The sequence below is a fragment of the Notothenia rossii genome (genome assembly GCF_949606895.1).
Source record: "Notothenia rossii genome assembly, chromosome: 10".
NCBI classification, from domain to species: Eukaryota; Metazoa; Chordata; class Actinopteri; order Perciformes; family Nototheniidae; genus Notothenia; species Notothenia rossii.
Window position 1 is genome coordinate 28736463 of NC_136908.1, and position 16810 is coordinate 28753272.

The window sequence follows — 16810 nt, forward strand, 5'->3', positions numbered from 1 at the left end:
CTTTATTCTTGTGCTGACCCTGGCACGACCTACAGTAAAGCAGAGGCAGTCTCTCCCCCCTCCCTCCCTCCCTTCTCTCTCCCTCTGCTGCTTTGTCTTTATTCTGACCCCCGGTATAATTGAGGTGAATAAGTAATTTTAAAGTTTCCGAGAGTAAAACACTGGCTGAATAAAAAAAAACTGAGGGTAATATGTTTTTTAAGACCTCTGCTCAGCCTTCAGGGGGAGAGGAAGCTGAGGCAGAACCAGAGGTAGAGATTTAGTGAGGGTCTGCCCACTTTATAATTAAAGTTTCGGACCCTTGTTCAAGCCCCCATGAGTATGTGTTTCTGTGTGTAAGAGTGAATTCACTTACAATATCCGATCTCAACTATCCTCTGACCTCTTAGTAACAGCAGCTCTTTGGCAGACAGTGTTTCATTCTTTACCATTCTGATATTCTACTGCCCTCATTATGCGTGGCCTAGACAGGAGATAACTTGCATTTCTCTATTGAAGCATTGTGAAAATATATACACAAGACTAATTGCTGATGAAATAATCAAAACTGTAGGTCAACATGTTAAAGTACTTATGGTTAGTGCGTAATATGACTTCAAACTGCAGCATACATACAAAGTACAAAATCAGAGTACATGTACATCTTGCATTTATTTAAATGTATTAATAAAAGTTGCAGAACAAGTCAAATGTATCAAATCACAAATTAGCCGATAGATTATGCCTTCTCACGGCAACATGGCTAATAGAAACTGAAACTTTGAACAACATGGTTATTCTAAGGGCCATTATTCTTTGTCACAATTACAAGTCTGTGATGCTGTACCGAATCACCTGGAAACCCACAGATAAAGGAGACAGTGATGAGGTGTGTGTGGCCCCAAATTTGCATAACAAATTATGTTTAAAAAAAGTTGTGTCTCTGTTGTTCCTGAGCAGCTGGTCCACCTTTCAGGATTTCCACATCTCCTGCAGTAAAATTAAGATCATGATATAATGATTCAGTTTATTTTGGACATGATATTCTGTGTTTGCTGACATTAACTTTCTATCTCATCTCCTCCCCCATCAGTACCGTTGACCCCGGCGAGGAACCTGCGTTTCTCAGACGTAGACCACCGCTCCGCGCGCCTCACATGGGACTCGGCCTCCAGGAAGGCCAATGGTTACCGCGTCATGTACGTCAAGACCACCGGAGCCCAGACCACTGAGGTGAGAGCGTCCTGTCATTACTGACAGCAGTTACAGAGAGGAAGGAAGCTGTTGTTGTGCAGCTCGCTGAATGTTTTTGGTTCTGTTTCGACAGGTGGATGTTGGCCGTGTGACAACCTGGTTGCTAGGAAACCTGACCTCCCTGACGGAGTACACTGTTGGTGTCTTTGCCATCTACGACGAGGGACAAGCTGAGGCTGTGACTGACAGCTTCACCACAAGTAGGAACTAATATCTATATGATTTGATTAGATGGTTTCACCTTTTCATGGGGTTCTCAGAGTCAAATGTATTGTTAAAATTGTTGAAAATATTTAGGAAACAAAGAAATCAGTATTTTACAGGTGATTTGGCTCCCAAATAGAGATGTCGAGAAACCAGAAATAAAGTTATACGAATACCAGTGAATTTCCACAATTTGTATTACAAATTCCATAGCACGGTAAAACAATTATGTAATGCTTGCATCCTGGCTTTTGTAGTGACAATAAACAGGTATTTATTCCGCCCATAATATCTATTTTATATTTTTGTGAAAACATCTTTATTTATTCAGCTTTCCTTACAAAAACAGCATTTAGCAAAACAACATTTGAACAGACCATGTTATAATTAAGCTTCACCTTATATTAATATTAACTGAAAAGAGCTTGAATGCTTCATTATGCAACCCCATTGAAGCTGCGTTCAGGTGCTGCTAACAGATAATTCCTCAGCGCTCCAATTATAACACAGATGTGTTGTATTCAATGTAGCATTATTAAGAAAAATCAAGTTTTAAAGAGTTTATTGCGGCCCAAATACATTTAGTGTCTTCAGAATACAGACATTTTTAGGTGTAAAATTCAACATTCTAGTTTATATACGAAAAATGTAAGTGTATTTCTGTTTAGAGACCGTCCCGGACCCCCTGGACCTGAAGAGCACTGACATCTCCACGGACAGCTTCAGGGTGTTTTGGAAACACCCGGCCTCTGATGTCATGCTGTACCGAATCACCTGGACATCCACAGATGGAGGAGACAGTGATGAGGTGTGTGTGTGTGTGTGTGTGTGTGTGTGTGTGTGTGTGTGTGTGTGTGTGTGTGTGTGTGTGTGTGTGTGTGTGTGTGTGTGTGTGTGTGTGTGTGTGTGTGTGTGTGTGTGTGTGTGTGTGTGTGTGTGTGTGTGTGTGTGTGTGTGTGTGTGTGTGTGTGTGTGTGTGTGTTCGTTCTAAACATATACCCCAATTTCCCTGCAGGAATATCTCACATTACTGCAGACAAAATTAGGATTTTTAATAGATCAGCTTCTGAAAATGTTATCAAATATACAAACAGTAGAATGTGTAGTAGCATTGAATTGAATCATTTCCTATTACACCTGTTCAGGTCCTAAAACCACAAGGCTACACTCAGCTAAATAAAATCCTTCTATATATAAGTTCTCATTGTTTTGCTCCGTACCAATCAGCTTGACCTAAAATGAGGTTTGAAGTGTAAGTGGTCTGCTAAATGGAGAGCTTCTCCTTCAGCATCCATTTTCTCTACAATGTCTGCATTATTTCTACTACTTAACACCTGAACCCCTTTATATGGGGCAATGACAAAAAACAGTAGAGCCAGGAGAGTTGTAGAGCACCATTGTCTCATCATTAGGATTGCAGCTATGTATCATTGTTGTTTCCTCTACTTTATTCTCAACATCAATCCTACAAACTATCACAATCCCAACTAATTTACTGCGTTCTGCTTCTGTCTTTTGTCTCTGTTACTTATTATTGATTAAAACAGAGATCCATATCAAGTCACATTGATCAAATTGAATCAGACCATCCAATTAAGATATAAAATGAAGTGGAGGTGACCACACAAAGATGAAAGTAATTCCTGTCGCACTAATGTGCTATGTGTCTCTTCATGTGTTAGCCTTTCATTATCTGCTGTTGTTTTACTTTATGCAGTAACTTTAAATATATACCAATTGTTTTGCCGCACAATAATACAATAACTTAAATGAGCTGCTCCTTGCTGTGATGGATTCAAAGGTTAGTTTCTTAATTATTTACATCTAGTTAACTCTGAGGTTTAGAATAATTTGAAAACATATTAGGTTGAGAGTACTCCCACTGTTTTAGTCTTTATTAGCCAATCATCTGCTCATATAACACAAAACATTTCTCTGTTTCAGGTTCTGATCGACGGAAAAATGAACACATACCTGATAAAAGGACTCACCCCCCTCACAGACTACGAAGTCCTGCTCGCTGCGATCTATAAGAACGAGGTGGAGAGTGACGAGGTGGTCCTCGTAGAGTCCACCGGTAAATATAAATGTCACTCCTCATGTTTGTAAAAAGTGCTCAGATATTTAGATTTCTAAAGCCACAATCTCAGTAGACTTTGTTTCCATCATATCTTTTCTGGTCTTATGTCTGTAAAAACATCAGAAGATCCTTTAAAGTAAACTCCTGTTACATTTTTAATCACGCACATTAATTAAATATTTATTTATTTTCCTTTTCAGTTGAAATATTGACCACCATTGCAACGACGACCACCATCACAGCAAGTAAATATTTCCTTACAGCTGTTTGATATTTTAGGACTACATTAACATTTTGGACTACAATGTTTGACTCTGTTTTCATTTCATTTTTTTAAAAAGTTGAAGTAAAGTGCCTGAACAAACAGAGATATAATAAAGTAGCACTTACCTAATAATGTAGAAATATCTTCCAACAAAGCTTTTATAATTTTAACTTACACAATGGAAAAATAAGGATTCAAATCAGATCTGAATTCCATTTTGATTTGTCTTAATTTGTCTAAATCGTATTCCCACGTCTTTACACATACTGTATCATCCCTCATGAAGGCTGTCAGATTTCTTCCCACACAGACTTTGCCAGGGAAAAGTTTTGATATCGAAAAAGACGCTTACATGAAACCTGAGTAAATGAAATGCCAAAATGATGACATTTTAATTTGATCAGTTGTCAGGTTTGTGCTTCGGTGAGCCGATGTTGCCCAGCAGTGATATTTTCTCTCTCTCTCTGATCCTCCAGCTCCTCGTTACGGCGTGCGGAACATGAGGATCGATGAGGAAACCACGTACAGTATGCGGGTGGCCTGGCAGCCTGTGGACTCGAGGAATGTTCGACATTATCGGCTGAGCTACATCAGTACCAAGGGAGACCGGGCAGAGGAGATGGTAAGACAGGGAAACAGAGACAACTTTGTCCTATTTCCTGAGAATTAGCTTAATAACTTAATGGGAGACAATTGCATCTACACTTATTCCCTTAGGACAGCAGTTTTCAAAGTGTGAGGCTTCAGGGGAGGCGCAGCGTGAGAAAGAAATAACGAGTAAAAGACGAGTAAAGTGTCACTTGCACACTTTTGGTTGTCTGTGGAGACCGAGTTCCCCCACCTTGCCAAAAAGGCTGTAAAAGTGCTCATTCCCTTCACCTCCACCCATGGGCGGACTAGCCATCTGTGTGTTCTAGAGAATCACAGAACGGCCGGTCGTCAGCGGGCCGTTGACGGCCGGCTCGGTTTGCTGACGGCCGGCACCGCCCTTTATTTTTTATGCTTTTAAACGGCATAATTTAAGTTGTGCTGACAGGCAACAGAGGTCAGTTTCCGCGCAGCGCGTCTCCCACCCCCGTTGACAGTTCACGAGAACCCCCCCGTTGACAGTTCATTAGCGTGCTCTTCCAATTTAGTGCGGGTTGTCCGCATTGACTTTGATCAAAAGCAAGTACCGGTCAAGGCTGCAGCCAGAGGATGATCTGCGTTTATTCCTGTCTACATTGCATCCCAGCATCATCCGCTTGTGCGCATCAGACGCAGACTCATTGTTCCGACTAAAGTAGGGGTGAGTGTAATAAGGAGGCAAAGTGACGTTCAGTGTGTTGCCGGGAGCATATAAGGATTTATCCACAATGTTGAAATGTTAAAATGTTTAACAAAAATGTTTAAAACATAAATATAAAAAAGTTTTAAAAGGTTATTGTTTCATGTTTTAAGGAGGTGACGCTATTCAGCCAATCAAATCGGTGCAGTCAGTGAGTCAGCATGGTAGATTAAAACACACTCACAGAGACGAGGCAAGAAGAGAGAAACAGTCGGAGTCATTTCAAATGGCGTGCTCAAAAAACAGAAAGGTAGACAGCGAAAACAGAGCATTTAATGACATTTTCTCTTACTGGACCTCTTTGAAATGCAATTGAATACCCCTGCATTATAGCAACAACAACAATAATAATAGCAATAATAATTGGGAAGGAGGGTGTGGCTGTTCTTATGTTCTCTGAGGGGAAGCTCACCTTCCCACACTTTGAAAACCCCTGCCTTAGGAAATGTGGATTTAAAGTGTTTTTGACATGAGGTGATTTTTAAGATATGTTTTATCTAATCTTCATCCTCTTTTGCAAATTGTTTTCAGATTAGATGAGGATAATTGATTAGTCAGTCTTGTTATATTTATCTGAGACGTGCTGGCAATATTCTTATTGAGTTGTGTTAAATGATTGATGGACTTTCTAAGTGTTATATGTGTCTTTTAACCACAACCCCTAAATACAAACGCAATCAGTTGTAGTCATGGAAGTATACATACTGTAGAACTGAATACAGAGTTGGAAGCGTGGACATTTGAGTTTAGCTTAAGCCCTGTCTCCAATACGCAGCTTCACGGCCAATCTCGGCTCAGTCAAATGAATGGAGAGGATACTCTTGATTCTACTTTTAGCACATGTTACAACTGCTATAACAGTTTTGGTACTGGATGGGTTCCTTTAGTTAAAAGCAATTTACATTCATCTTTTTTCCAAGTAATCAATGAGAAAAAGTATTTTTGGTCTCAATGAAGTCACGGACTGACACGGAAGTTGTAGTACCACCGTTGGGCCACTAAAGAAATGTGCTTCATTGTCCGTCGCACTTCCTGGGGTTTTCGGTTGCAATGCATCTCAGAACCATTTATCTTGTTACAGCGTAGTACACAAAATGTTGTACTGGGGTGAACTTAAAAGGTGGCTATAAGGAGCCTGATTCAACTGCAAATCAAACTCTTGCAATCAGTCTTCAAAGGAAGAATGTAGATTATTGAGGAAGACGATGGCAGGCCTTCCAATTGAAAATACCCCAGACAAAAGAGGGAGGGATACAGAGACTGTTTTCATGGCAGGCCTTCAGAAGGGAGTCGATAGGAAGAGAGAAGGAGGGAGAGGAGGAGAATGATGATGAAAATAGTGGCAGATCCTCAAAAGAGTTTCATGAGAGAGAAAGAGTGATAAAGAGATAGAATGGCAGGTTTTCACACTAATGAGCCACAACAAAGAGGCAGAGAGTGAAGAAAAGATTTGTATTGGAAACCAACACAGACGCAAAGATGGAATGTACTTTGTGTGTGGACACTGCTGAATGGTTGACAGGCAATCATTAAGATGCTAAATAGAATGTTGATATGAGTGTATTGTACCTTCACCATGTAAAATGAAATCATGGTTTGATTAACACCTGTGACAATTAAGTTTACAGCAGTTAGCACTTAGCATCCTTTCGCTTTCTTTCATAATCGCACTCTGTTATCTCACGAGCATCCTTCAAAAAAGACAAGTCTAAATGACATCTTGTTGGTGATCGAAAAAATTTTTCGACATATGCCTGCCCATACAAAATTGTTTCAGAGTTAAAAAATATGGGCAGCATAGGACAACCTCTGTTATGCAACAGTGGAGGAATCCATTTCCCAGATGGACACATGTGACATTTTGTTGTGTACAGAATATACAACATAATACAATTACAGCATAGACAATCTAATGAATAAAAATGAATGTGTACATATATAAAACATATCCAGAATGATTTCCAAATGTTTGCTGTTAAGCAAAACCTAATACTAGACAATAAATTAGAATCTTATTTTAATTTTCTTTTAAAACATATCTGTATTGTTCTTACATTGTATTCTGACCATAGCCACTATGAACCATCTGCAACCTTCAAATCAGAGAATCCACAATCGAAATATAAAGTATGACCTTGATTTCGCGCTGCTCTACTGTAGTCTGACTTTAGCTTGCTTGCTAACGCAGACACACTTCTAGCTAGCTTACGTTAGCAAAATAATGTCTTGAGTGAATATCGTCAGCTAAGTCATGGAGGTTCCCCGTCTAATCCCTGCTGAAAAAAAACAGCACAGACCAGCAAGACATCCACACTGCTCAATGCTTTTTTTTCAGCAGGGATCTTGCTGCTAAATTGTCAAGCTTGCTGTTTGCAAATCACTGTATCCGCTGACTGTTATAAAGCAACAAAACCTCGGTCCATGCAGCGTATCTACAGCTATACAGATGTAGCACTGAATTTCGGACTCCAGTTTACAGCTTCCTGCCTACTACCTACCAAAGACCAGTATAGAGGAATGTTAAGCCCTCCCACTATTTTCCAAGAGGGCGTTGCCAGATTTTCAATTTCAGGTTTTAACCAGGATATGGCGCTTCATTCACAAATACAGAAAGACAAGTTTCATGGACTTTCAGTTGTGTTTTGAAGAGCATTTGAACACATCAATATGTTAGATCAACTAAAGTATATCTAATCTTGTAATTCAATAATATATAGTCTTTATATATTAAATAATCATAATGTAAATGTTTACATTACACTTCTTTATTTGTTATGCTCATACTTTAACCTTTACAATCGTTTGCTTTAATATGCAGTATATGTTTGTGTTTGCTTCCTCCTGCTCCCTTTCGGACACATACTGTATGATTTATTATTATTATTAATATGAAGATATTATTAAGATAAGATAAGATGTTACTTTATTGATTGAACATTTTAGTTTAGAATGTGCTGTCGCACGGTAATTCAGAAGGCTCACAGGTCACATTCCGACCATTATTTAAAACAATAGGTGCTTTCACACCGTCTACAGTTTGATTTGTATACAGTTTTCGAATTACCCATTTGCTTTCGGGGAGCCCTATTTTTCAGAGCACATCCTGCTACTAAATATCTCACACGCACGCTCTGTTGACTGGCGCAGTAGCGCGGATGCGATCAATTGCTATAAAAACACTTTTCCACTAATACAGACGGTGTCACTTTGCCGGCGGATGTGGCCGTTGTTGAAGCCTCTTCAGGCTCCGCATCGGCAGGCCTCTCCCTCGGTATGGAGCTGTCAAACTCGACCCTAACGCCGCTTACAGCCGGCCAACTAAAAGTTGTTTTCCGTTCAAGTTGTCATTTTTAGACTCCTTCGCTTCTTTGCTTGTGAATCCAAAAGCTGTGACGCTTGGCTGTTTTCGTTTTGCCATATTTTTTTATTACACAGCCAGAGTTAAACAAATATCAATATGAACATTTAAAATACCGCGCCGGCATCACCGCCATAACCATAGCAACGTAAGTAAGAATGCAGCGCCGCCACATACAGATGGCAACACCCAGACATATTCACAAATATAAAACAAATATTCAGAAACTGTAATGAACAATAACTATTATTTATTTCAAGAACTGTTATTTACAGAAACTCAACATTTCTAATCTGTGTGACACAAATATGCACGATTGTTTTGGGCTCCCCCTATTTATCTCAAAGTCAGCCATCAAGGGAGCTCCTTCCCTCTTCGGGGGAGCCAAGCTCCCCCTAGCTCCCCCCCATTTCGAACAGTGTCTGTGGCTGAATGGCCAGCGATTAGGTGCGGCGCATTTATCATAGGTGATCAGAGCTAACTGCCTGCCGTCAAATTTCATTTAAAAAACAGATCTGATTTTAAGACCATTTCTTCGCTCATAAAGAATGACAAGAATAAGAATAATGCGTATTGAACTGGTTTCATTAATTAGTGAGTTTATTTAACACTAGAACCGCCAATCGGGTCAATTTGTGTGATGTGTGTTGTGTGTGTGCAATGTAACTTTTTTTCAATAAAATATTAAAGTCTCCCAGTCCGTGACTTTTCCTGAAAGTGTGTTATGTAGCACCCTATGTTCAGGGCTGCACATAACTGGTGCGCAGATGCGCATGCGCACCTCCGCCAAAAAAAGAGCACTGGGTCATTTGAAAAAAGGCGCATTTGCGTACCGACCATAGACCGACATTGAGAGAGAGAGAGAGAGAGAGAGAGAGAGAGAGAGAGAGATAGAGGATAGAGGATAGAGGAGAGAGGAGAGAGGAGAGAGGAGAGAGGAGAGAGGAGAGAGAAGAGAGACGAGAGACATGAACCTATTTTATTATGAACAGGGCCGGTCCGTAGCACTGGCGTTATAGATGTTCGCCTAGGGCGCCATATCTGGGGAGGCGCTGCGCCCTGCATTTCTGGTAGGGGAACACATTTTTTTTGACCGTTGGTGCTCCTCCTACTTTTCGGCCTTGATGTAACAATATTCATAATTAAGTAAATGAAACACCCTTTTCATCCCGGTTACACGTTTCATTTGCCCTGTACGATGGGCGCTGTAAGTGATGAAAATGGGGGATGTTGGCTTATCTGGCGCCCACAGCTCACAACAAAAATGCGAGTGAGCGAGGGAGAGAGGGAGAGGGTGCACCGGTACAGGGGCTGTTGTTATTAGAATCTGGTGCTAGCTGCTTTAACGGATATAAGAAGAAGATGTTTCTACAATAATGTGGAGGGAGAGTCCTCTCCAGTCAGACTGAGAGGCTGATAACTACAACTCAGTGAGGTAAAGGACTCTGAGTGTTTAGATAGTTAACTTTATTCTAAGTTCAAACGGTTTGGTCACAATTTATGTAAACACATATTTCCAAGGCACTCCTTGTAATTATTGGGATAAACAGGTTTGAAATCATTCCAATGTATACTAGGCTATAGGACAGTAACCAAAAATATCCTTTAAAACTGGAGAGACAAAAAAAATGCATAAATAAATAAATGTTAAGGTAAAATAAGATATGAATGAACAACATAAATAAAATAATTTACATTAATTTGTTATTGGCTATGGTAGGTTATTGGTTATGTTCACATACTTATTTGATTACATCCACTTGTCTAAAATGACAACAGAGACTTTCGACCCAAAACCAGCTGTTGACTTGTGGATTCAAGCAGCTAATCGCAGACTCAACCAGAGAAAAAGTAGTAGGCCTACATCATCAGCTACCATGTCTGACAGAGAGGAAGACAGTGAGGAGAACAGTCAGGAGGTTAGTGATGACAGCTTGTAGGATTACTGGTCGTGCTAATATAATGTGGTCTTGTGTTCACCTCTGCATGTGTGTTCTGTGTTCACCTCTGCATGTGTGTTCAGTGCCGTGTGTCTGGCAAATAAAGTCAAGACCCCCTCAAAAGTTACGTTTTATTTCATTTTAAGGATGAGCACCAAGCAACATCTCCAGGTGCTCCTTTGAGAACCAGGGCAAAAAAGTTATGTGCACCCCTGCCTATGTTGTTAAAAATTGCATTCTAATAGCGGGATTTGACGGGTTTAGGTAGGCCTATACAAAAACCTCCGGCGGTTCTAGTGTTAAGGTAATGAGGTAAAGTAGAAGCCCTTTTCTATCAGTAATGAATTTAGCAGTTGAACATAAAAGTCAACTAACTGAGGGTCACTTGCAATGACAGTGTTGTGTCTAACTGTAAGCTTGTCACTCAGAGTAACCTACCGTTAATTTAGCTGCTGGAGAAGAAAGATCAAGGGGGGAGGGGGGGAGAGAGCTGTGGTTGATGGGCCATTAGTTGTGTAAATACACAGCTGAGAGCTGCCGTTTCATTCAGACTGTTCTAAAAAACTGTAACAACGGACTATTTTTCTTAGCGGATGCATGTCAATTTAAATCAATACATACAACTATTTTTTAAATCAATACAACTATTTTTTAAATCAATAAAAACATTTTCTAAATCCATAAAAGCATTTCAATTAATATTGGGAGTCATGTCGTTACTTTGTTGAGATTGTGGCCGTGTAATAAGCGGGATAATTTGCAGCGACTTGTTCCTTATGGGGAAAATAACACCCGTCATGTGTGTGTAGAGGTGTGTGTGGTTAAAACACTTTCATGAAGTGAAGGAATTTCCTTCTATAAAACAGCTGTGGGTAGCAGTGAGTGTCACGGACATGAATTCATAGATCAAGGAAGACTGGTGCACACACTCTCCTGTCCTGCCAGGCGACACGCCCGTTCTAAGCCGTGTCCCTCACTCCTCACATCCCAAGCATCCCCACAAGTGTATTATGTTGTTACATCGTTTCAGATGTTATGTTTCAGTTGTGCTCTGTCTATGTTCAGTGATGCAAACGTGTCACCTTTCGGCGAAATTCGCCGTTTTGAATCCAAAATAAGTCGTTTGTTTGATTCATGTACATCTGCAATACAAATATTTTTGGGGTATGGGGGGGGCTGGGACCCGGAGTAATCTGCGGCCGTGAGCTGTTATGTGCCATCATGACACGCATGGTGTTCTTTTTTTATATATTATAATGAAGTACGAGCTGTGTGCTCGAGTCTTCCTGCCTGTCGGCTCTGCTCTCATGGATGTATAATAAGGCTCTGTTGCTCAGAGATGATGGTCTAGCTTCAGCAGCTACATTACCTACGGGTGCGTTCGTTAATATTAACTGTGCGTCCGGAGTCACTGTGGCACAGACTGGACCGCTGGTGAACAGCTGTTAGAACGGGCTGTTCAGGTGTTCAGAGCAGAGCTCCCTGTCGGAGCGGCAGAGCGTGATGTGAACTGAAAAGTTTTTCTGTGGCAATATTATTTAAGGAATCGTTGAGCTAGCTAGCTAGCATACATTGTCACTATCTGCTAACGGTAGCTTTAGCCTTCTATTTCTAATAGTTTTTTTCATAGGCTATAAACAGAGGTGGTATAAGTATATATATATATTGTACTTGATTAAAAGTAGAAGTACTCAGGTCTTGTACTTGAGTAAAATTAGAAGTACTCAGATATTGTACTTGAGTAAAAGTAGAAGCACACAGATCTTGTACTAGAGTAAAAGTAGAAGTACTCAAATCTTGTACTTGAGTAAAAGTAGAAGCACTCAGGTCTTGTACTTGAGTAAAAGTAGAAGCACACAGATCTTGTACTAGATTAAAAGTAGAAGTACTCAGGTCTTGTACTTGAGTAAAAGTAATAGTCCCAGAGTGTAGGAATACTCTGTTACAGTAAAAGTCCTGCATTCAAAAATGTTCCTCAAGTAAAAGTAGAAAAGTATTATCATCAAAATATAGTGAAAGTAGCGACAGTAAAAGTAGTCATTGTGCAGATTGGTCCATTTCAGAATAATATATTTGATATGTTTTATAATGATTGATCATGAAAGTGTTCTCAAAGCTGGTAAAGGTGCAGCTAGTTTGAATGACTTTGTATACTGCAGGGTAGCTTGTGGATTTACTCCAGGTGGAACTAAAGTCTGATTTAACACTTGATTATATTTCACTTAATTAATCCAGATCTGTGAAGTAACGAAAGGTATTAAATACATGTAGTGGAGTCAAAGTACACCATGTACCTCTGAACTGTAGTGGAGTAGAAGAACAAAGTAGCAAAACATTGAAATACTTAAATAAAGTACAAGTATCTCAAAATTGTGCCCAAGTATAGTACTTGTTGAGTTTATGAACTTAGTTACTTTACACCATGTGGCTATAAAGATAAAAATACTTAAGCCTTGCACAGGGGCATGAAAATACATTTTCAAAATGCTCAACAGTGCTGCCAAAATTATAAACTGACTGCTCCACAATTTAAAATAAATGCTTTTATATATTTCTATTAGATGTGACTCTTTGGCGTTTCTGTTATTATTAACACTGCTGCTTTAGTTGTTCTGACTGCTAAAATCCTCTGTCATTCCGTGGGGTGGGGGAGCCGGGTGCTCGGATCCTTGTCACCTTTTTCATACCTGATGAGTTTGCATCCCTATATGTTAAAAAGCCTCAGTCACCTTAATTCATGTAATAAAAACATCTCAGGTCAGTAACACTCAAAGCTAAATGTGCAATACCATGTTCAGCTATGTTACTATTTATAATGTTATTGTTGTTACATCAGAAGATGTACATATTGGAATGATTTCTTAACTTACAGTCGACTATTTTTTACAATGTGTGTTGGAAGGATTTATTAAATTACAATGAAGTTACAATGTCATTGTTGAAGGCTTTTAGAGAAGGGTGAACTATAAGCCTGAATTACATAACATTTTATACCTAAAAACATAAAAGCCACAATAAATAAATCACAATTATTCTAGTTATTTTTACCTCCCGTATTGCTTTCAACCCACCAGCTTTTATGGTGTTGTTACGTCACTAACTGTAAGCTTGTCACATACAGTCTATGGTCACTCAGAGTAACCTACTGTTAATTTAGCTGCTGGAGAAGAAAGATCAGGGGGGGAGGGGGGAGAGAGCTGTGGTTGATGGGCCATTAGTTGTGTAAATACACAGCTGAGAGCTGCCGTTTCATTCAGACTGTTTAAAAAACTGTAACAACGGACTATTTTTCTTAGCGGATGCATGTCAATTTAAATCAATATATACAACTATTTTTTAAATCAATAAAAACATTTTCTAAATCCATAAAAGCATTTCAATTAATATTGGGAGTCATGTTGTTACTTTGTTGAGAATGTGGCCATGTAATAAGCGGGATAATTTGCAGCGACTTGTTCCTTATGGGGAAAATAACACCCTTCCTCCAGATGAGGATCCCTCCGCTACACTTTGGGATCCTGATCGACCGACGAAGCTCCATTAAAATATACATATTTTTGGTGAATTACTGAGTTTAGGCACGTTAATAACGTTTTAATGAAGTTGAATACAGTATATTCATATGTGTCAGTGATTTCATGTCAATTCGGCGAACATAAACATAAATGATCGTGGTGAAGATGATGATTAAATTAGGATTAAAAATCGAGAGCCGGGCTGCATTTCCTCCCGTTCGTTTTTTTCGAATAACAAAATTATTTTGTTAAATAACAACATGGTGATGTTTTGTAAATGATTACATGTCTCTTATTTAGCACAGAGTATGATATCCGTGACATATGGATCTTAACAAAGTTCCGCTCTACATCCAGCATACTGTATCTGACTTTATTTCACATGAGCTCCAGTGTGGAACCCCATTGCACCTCCTGGTGGATCAATGATCCATTGCAGCTGGCTTCATTATAATTACATTTATCTTTCACGGGGGCGGTCTCAAGTCAAGCTGGAGGTTTTCCCTTGAGCGAGGGCAGATCACGTACCAATCAAGGCCCTCGCGTTTCAAACTGTCTGAAATGAATCGCTACATCTGTAGCTTGCTAAACGCTTGTTGCTAAACGTTTGTTGCTAACCGCTAACTTAAGTCACGGCAACTGATAATTGGCCTCCCCTGCATTTCTCTTTGCTAACTAGTGGTGAATAATTTGGTTTGTACCGATACATAATCAATCATTGGCTAAAAAGCTGTTAAGTGATCAGGCAAATTGGCCAACTAACACAGGGTTGCCAACTCTCACGCATCTGGCGTGTGACACACGCTTTCACTCTCAATCTCACGCTCTCACGCTGCCCAAACTATTCTCACGCCAAAAACAAGATGAACCGGCGATCGTTTTTGGTTGGTTATTTACAATGTTGAGTTGACAGCTGCTCAAACTGTCGATCCGCTCCCTCCCCGCCCCCACCACCCTTAACAACGTTAACAGACAGCAGAGCAGTGGGAGCCGGTTGGTCAACCCCCGACCCGTATTGCGCATTCGCAGATCTAAGATCCAGTAGAAATGATAAAAAGTAAAAATCTGCTGCTTATTGTTCTACTAGGCCAAAATAGAGTCAAAGAGTATATGAGAGTGAGAGTGTGTTAATTTATATATTTGGCAGTTTGGAGTAAGTCTGTAGATTTGTTTGTTTCTGTGTGTTTCAGGTATAGGCCTCTCACGATAATTAATTTTGTTGGATACGTTTTCCCGGAAATGATTGCAATAAACGATAATATTGTCTCACCGTTGTATGACCATTTTAGGCAATATATAATAATAGTTAAAGTACATCCTTTCAAACTGCTAGTCACATCCTCGTGAAAATGGCAATTTATCAAGGTCAGAAAAGTTATCGAGTTCATTTTTATTTATCGTACGTTAAGTCAATTAATTGCTTCTCGCGACAGGCCTATGCACACAATAAAACAGTGGAAACAAACATGTGTTTGACTTTCATTAGTGAATGAAACTTTGTGCCCATATGCTAAGGTCCCGCTGCTGACACGATAGCAGTCATTTTGTGTGCATATGTGTAATTAAACCCATGATATCAAAATCTCACTCCAGCCAGGTACCCAAAGTTGGCAACCCTGAACTAACACATCTACTCAGCTTGTATTTTGCTCGTGAAAACATTACCAAGAAGGTACACTTAACATTAGCTTGAAAAATGAGCAAAAAAAAACACAGTATGACAATAGTTCAGGTAATATGAAACATGACAATCAGAGTAGCTTGGCTCATACTGAATTTGATGACTGTTTATCGGACCACAAATGAGCTGATGATTAGCTAGCATGAATGCCCCATGCAGACCTCCGCTGAGCCTGCAACTCAAGTTCATGGCAGCGTATAAAAAGCACCAATTGTAAATCACATTTTTATTAAGATTTATTTTATGCTGCTCATCATGTCATCATTATTTGGTAGACTTTTTTTTTTTTTTTAACTATTATGTTGTAATCAATACCTCATCAGTGTATAATAAAAATGCACCCTTGTATTTTGTTATATTGCTCAGAAGTAGGGTGTAGTAGTGGGGAATGTCCTGTTATGTGTCAAATACACAACTGTCAAATCAGACTTTCTCCAATATGTATTGGAGAAAGTCTGATTTGGCAGTTGTGTATTTGTTTGTGTGATTCTGTGCTGTCACCACACTGGTAGGCACTGTGTGTCCGCGGGCGACGCTGGCCACAGGTCCCACATCAGCCTTTTCATCCTGATAATAAAGAGCCGCCAGCTGCTCACACCAGTGGCCTGTTAAATGAGATCTCTTATCAAAATGCGAACAGCTGTGGGCTCTGTTTGGCAATCCGGTCAGGTCATGAATCACCAAGTGCTGCACTCAATAGCTACCATTTAGATGTCTATCAGCTGAGGTGAAAAAAACTAACTGGCAGGCTTCTTTTCCAAAGCAAGTTTCACTCTGTGGTTTGTAGCTGCCAAGGGAGGGACACCAGCCATTAAAAAGCTAAAGAAACTCCTCATTTACATATGATTATTTCTGGATGGCAGTTATCCCACTTTATCTTTACTGATGGTATTTGGTCTCAAACTGTCAAGTCCTTCAGGGTTTTGGCCTGTATCAGTGACTTAGCCTGACTTGAGAGGCTGGAGGGCAACAGAGGACGCTTGGACAACTCGAATTTCGTTCTTTTTGTCTTTATTTCTTTAAGACAGCTCCAAGAATTAATCAGGTTGAAATTCTTCAAAACACAAAAGGACAAACAAATGTTAGCTCACATGCTACACAAATTAAAAACATTTCATATGCCTCACTGCATTCTCAATAATAACACAAACCATGTTTTAATTAAAATGATAAATTGTTATTTTAAAACCACATCATTAACTTACAT

At 39.6% G+C, this 16810-nt stretch overlaps 1 protein-coding gene across 2 annotated transcripts in view; it reads left to right on the top strand.

The window, feature by feature from the left end:
* Positions 1 to 16810, top strand: part of col14a1b (collagen, type XIV, alpha 1b) — a 219327-nt gene that overhangs the window by 113709 nt on the left and 88808 nt on the right. For both annotated transcript variants that reach the window (XM_079654484.1, XM_079654485.1), the window contains exons 14-19: positions 1073 to 1212; positions 1307 to 1433; positions 2106 to 2245; positions 3382 to 3514; positions 3718 to 3762; positions 4259 to 4404. In XM_079654484.1, coding sequence (XP_079510610.1) covers positions 1073 to 1212; positions 1307 to 1433; positions 2106 to 2245; positions 3382 to 3514; positions 3718 to 3762; positions 4259 to 4404 — 731 coding nt within the window. The remainder of the gene's footprint in view (positions 1 to 1072; positions 1213 to 1306; positions 1434 to 2105; positions 2246 to 3381; positions 3515 to 3717; positions 3763 to 4258; positions 4405 to 16810) is intronic.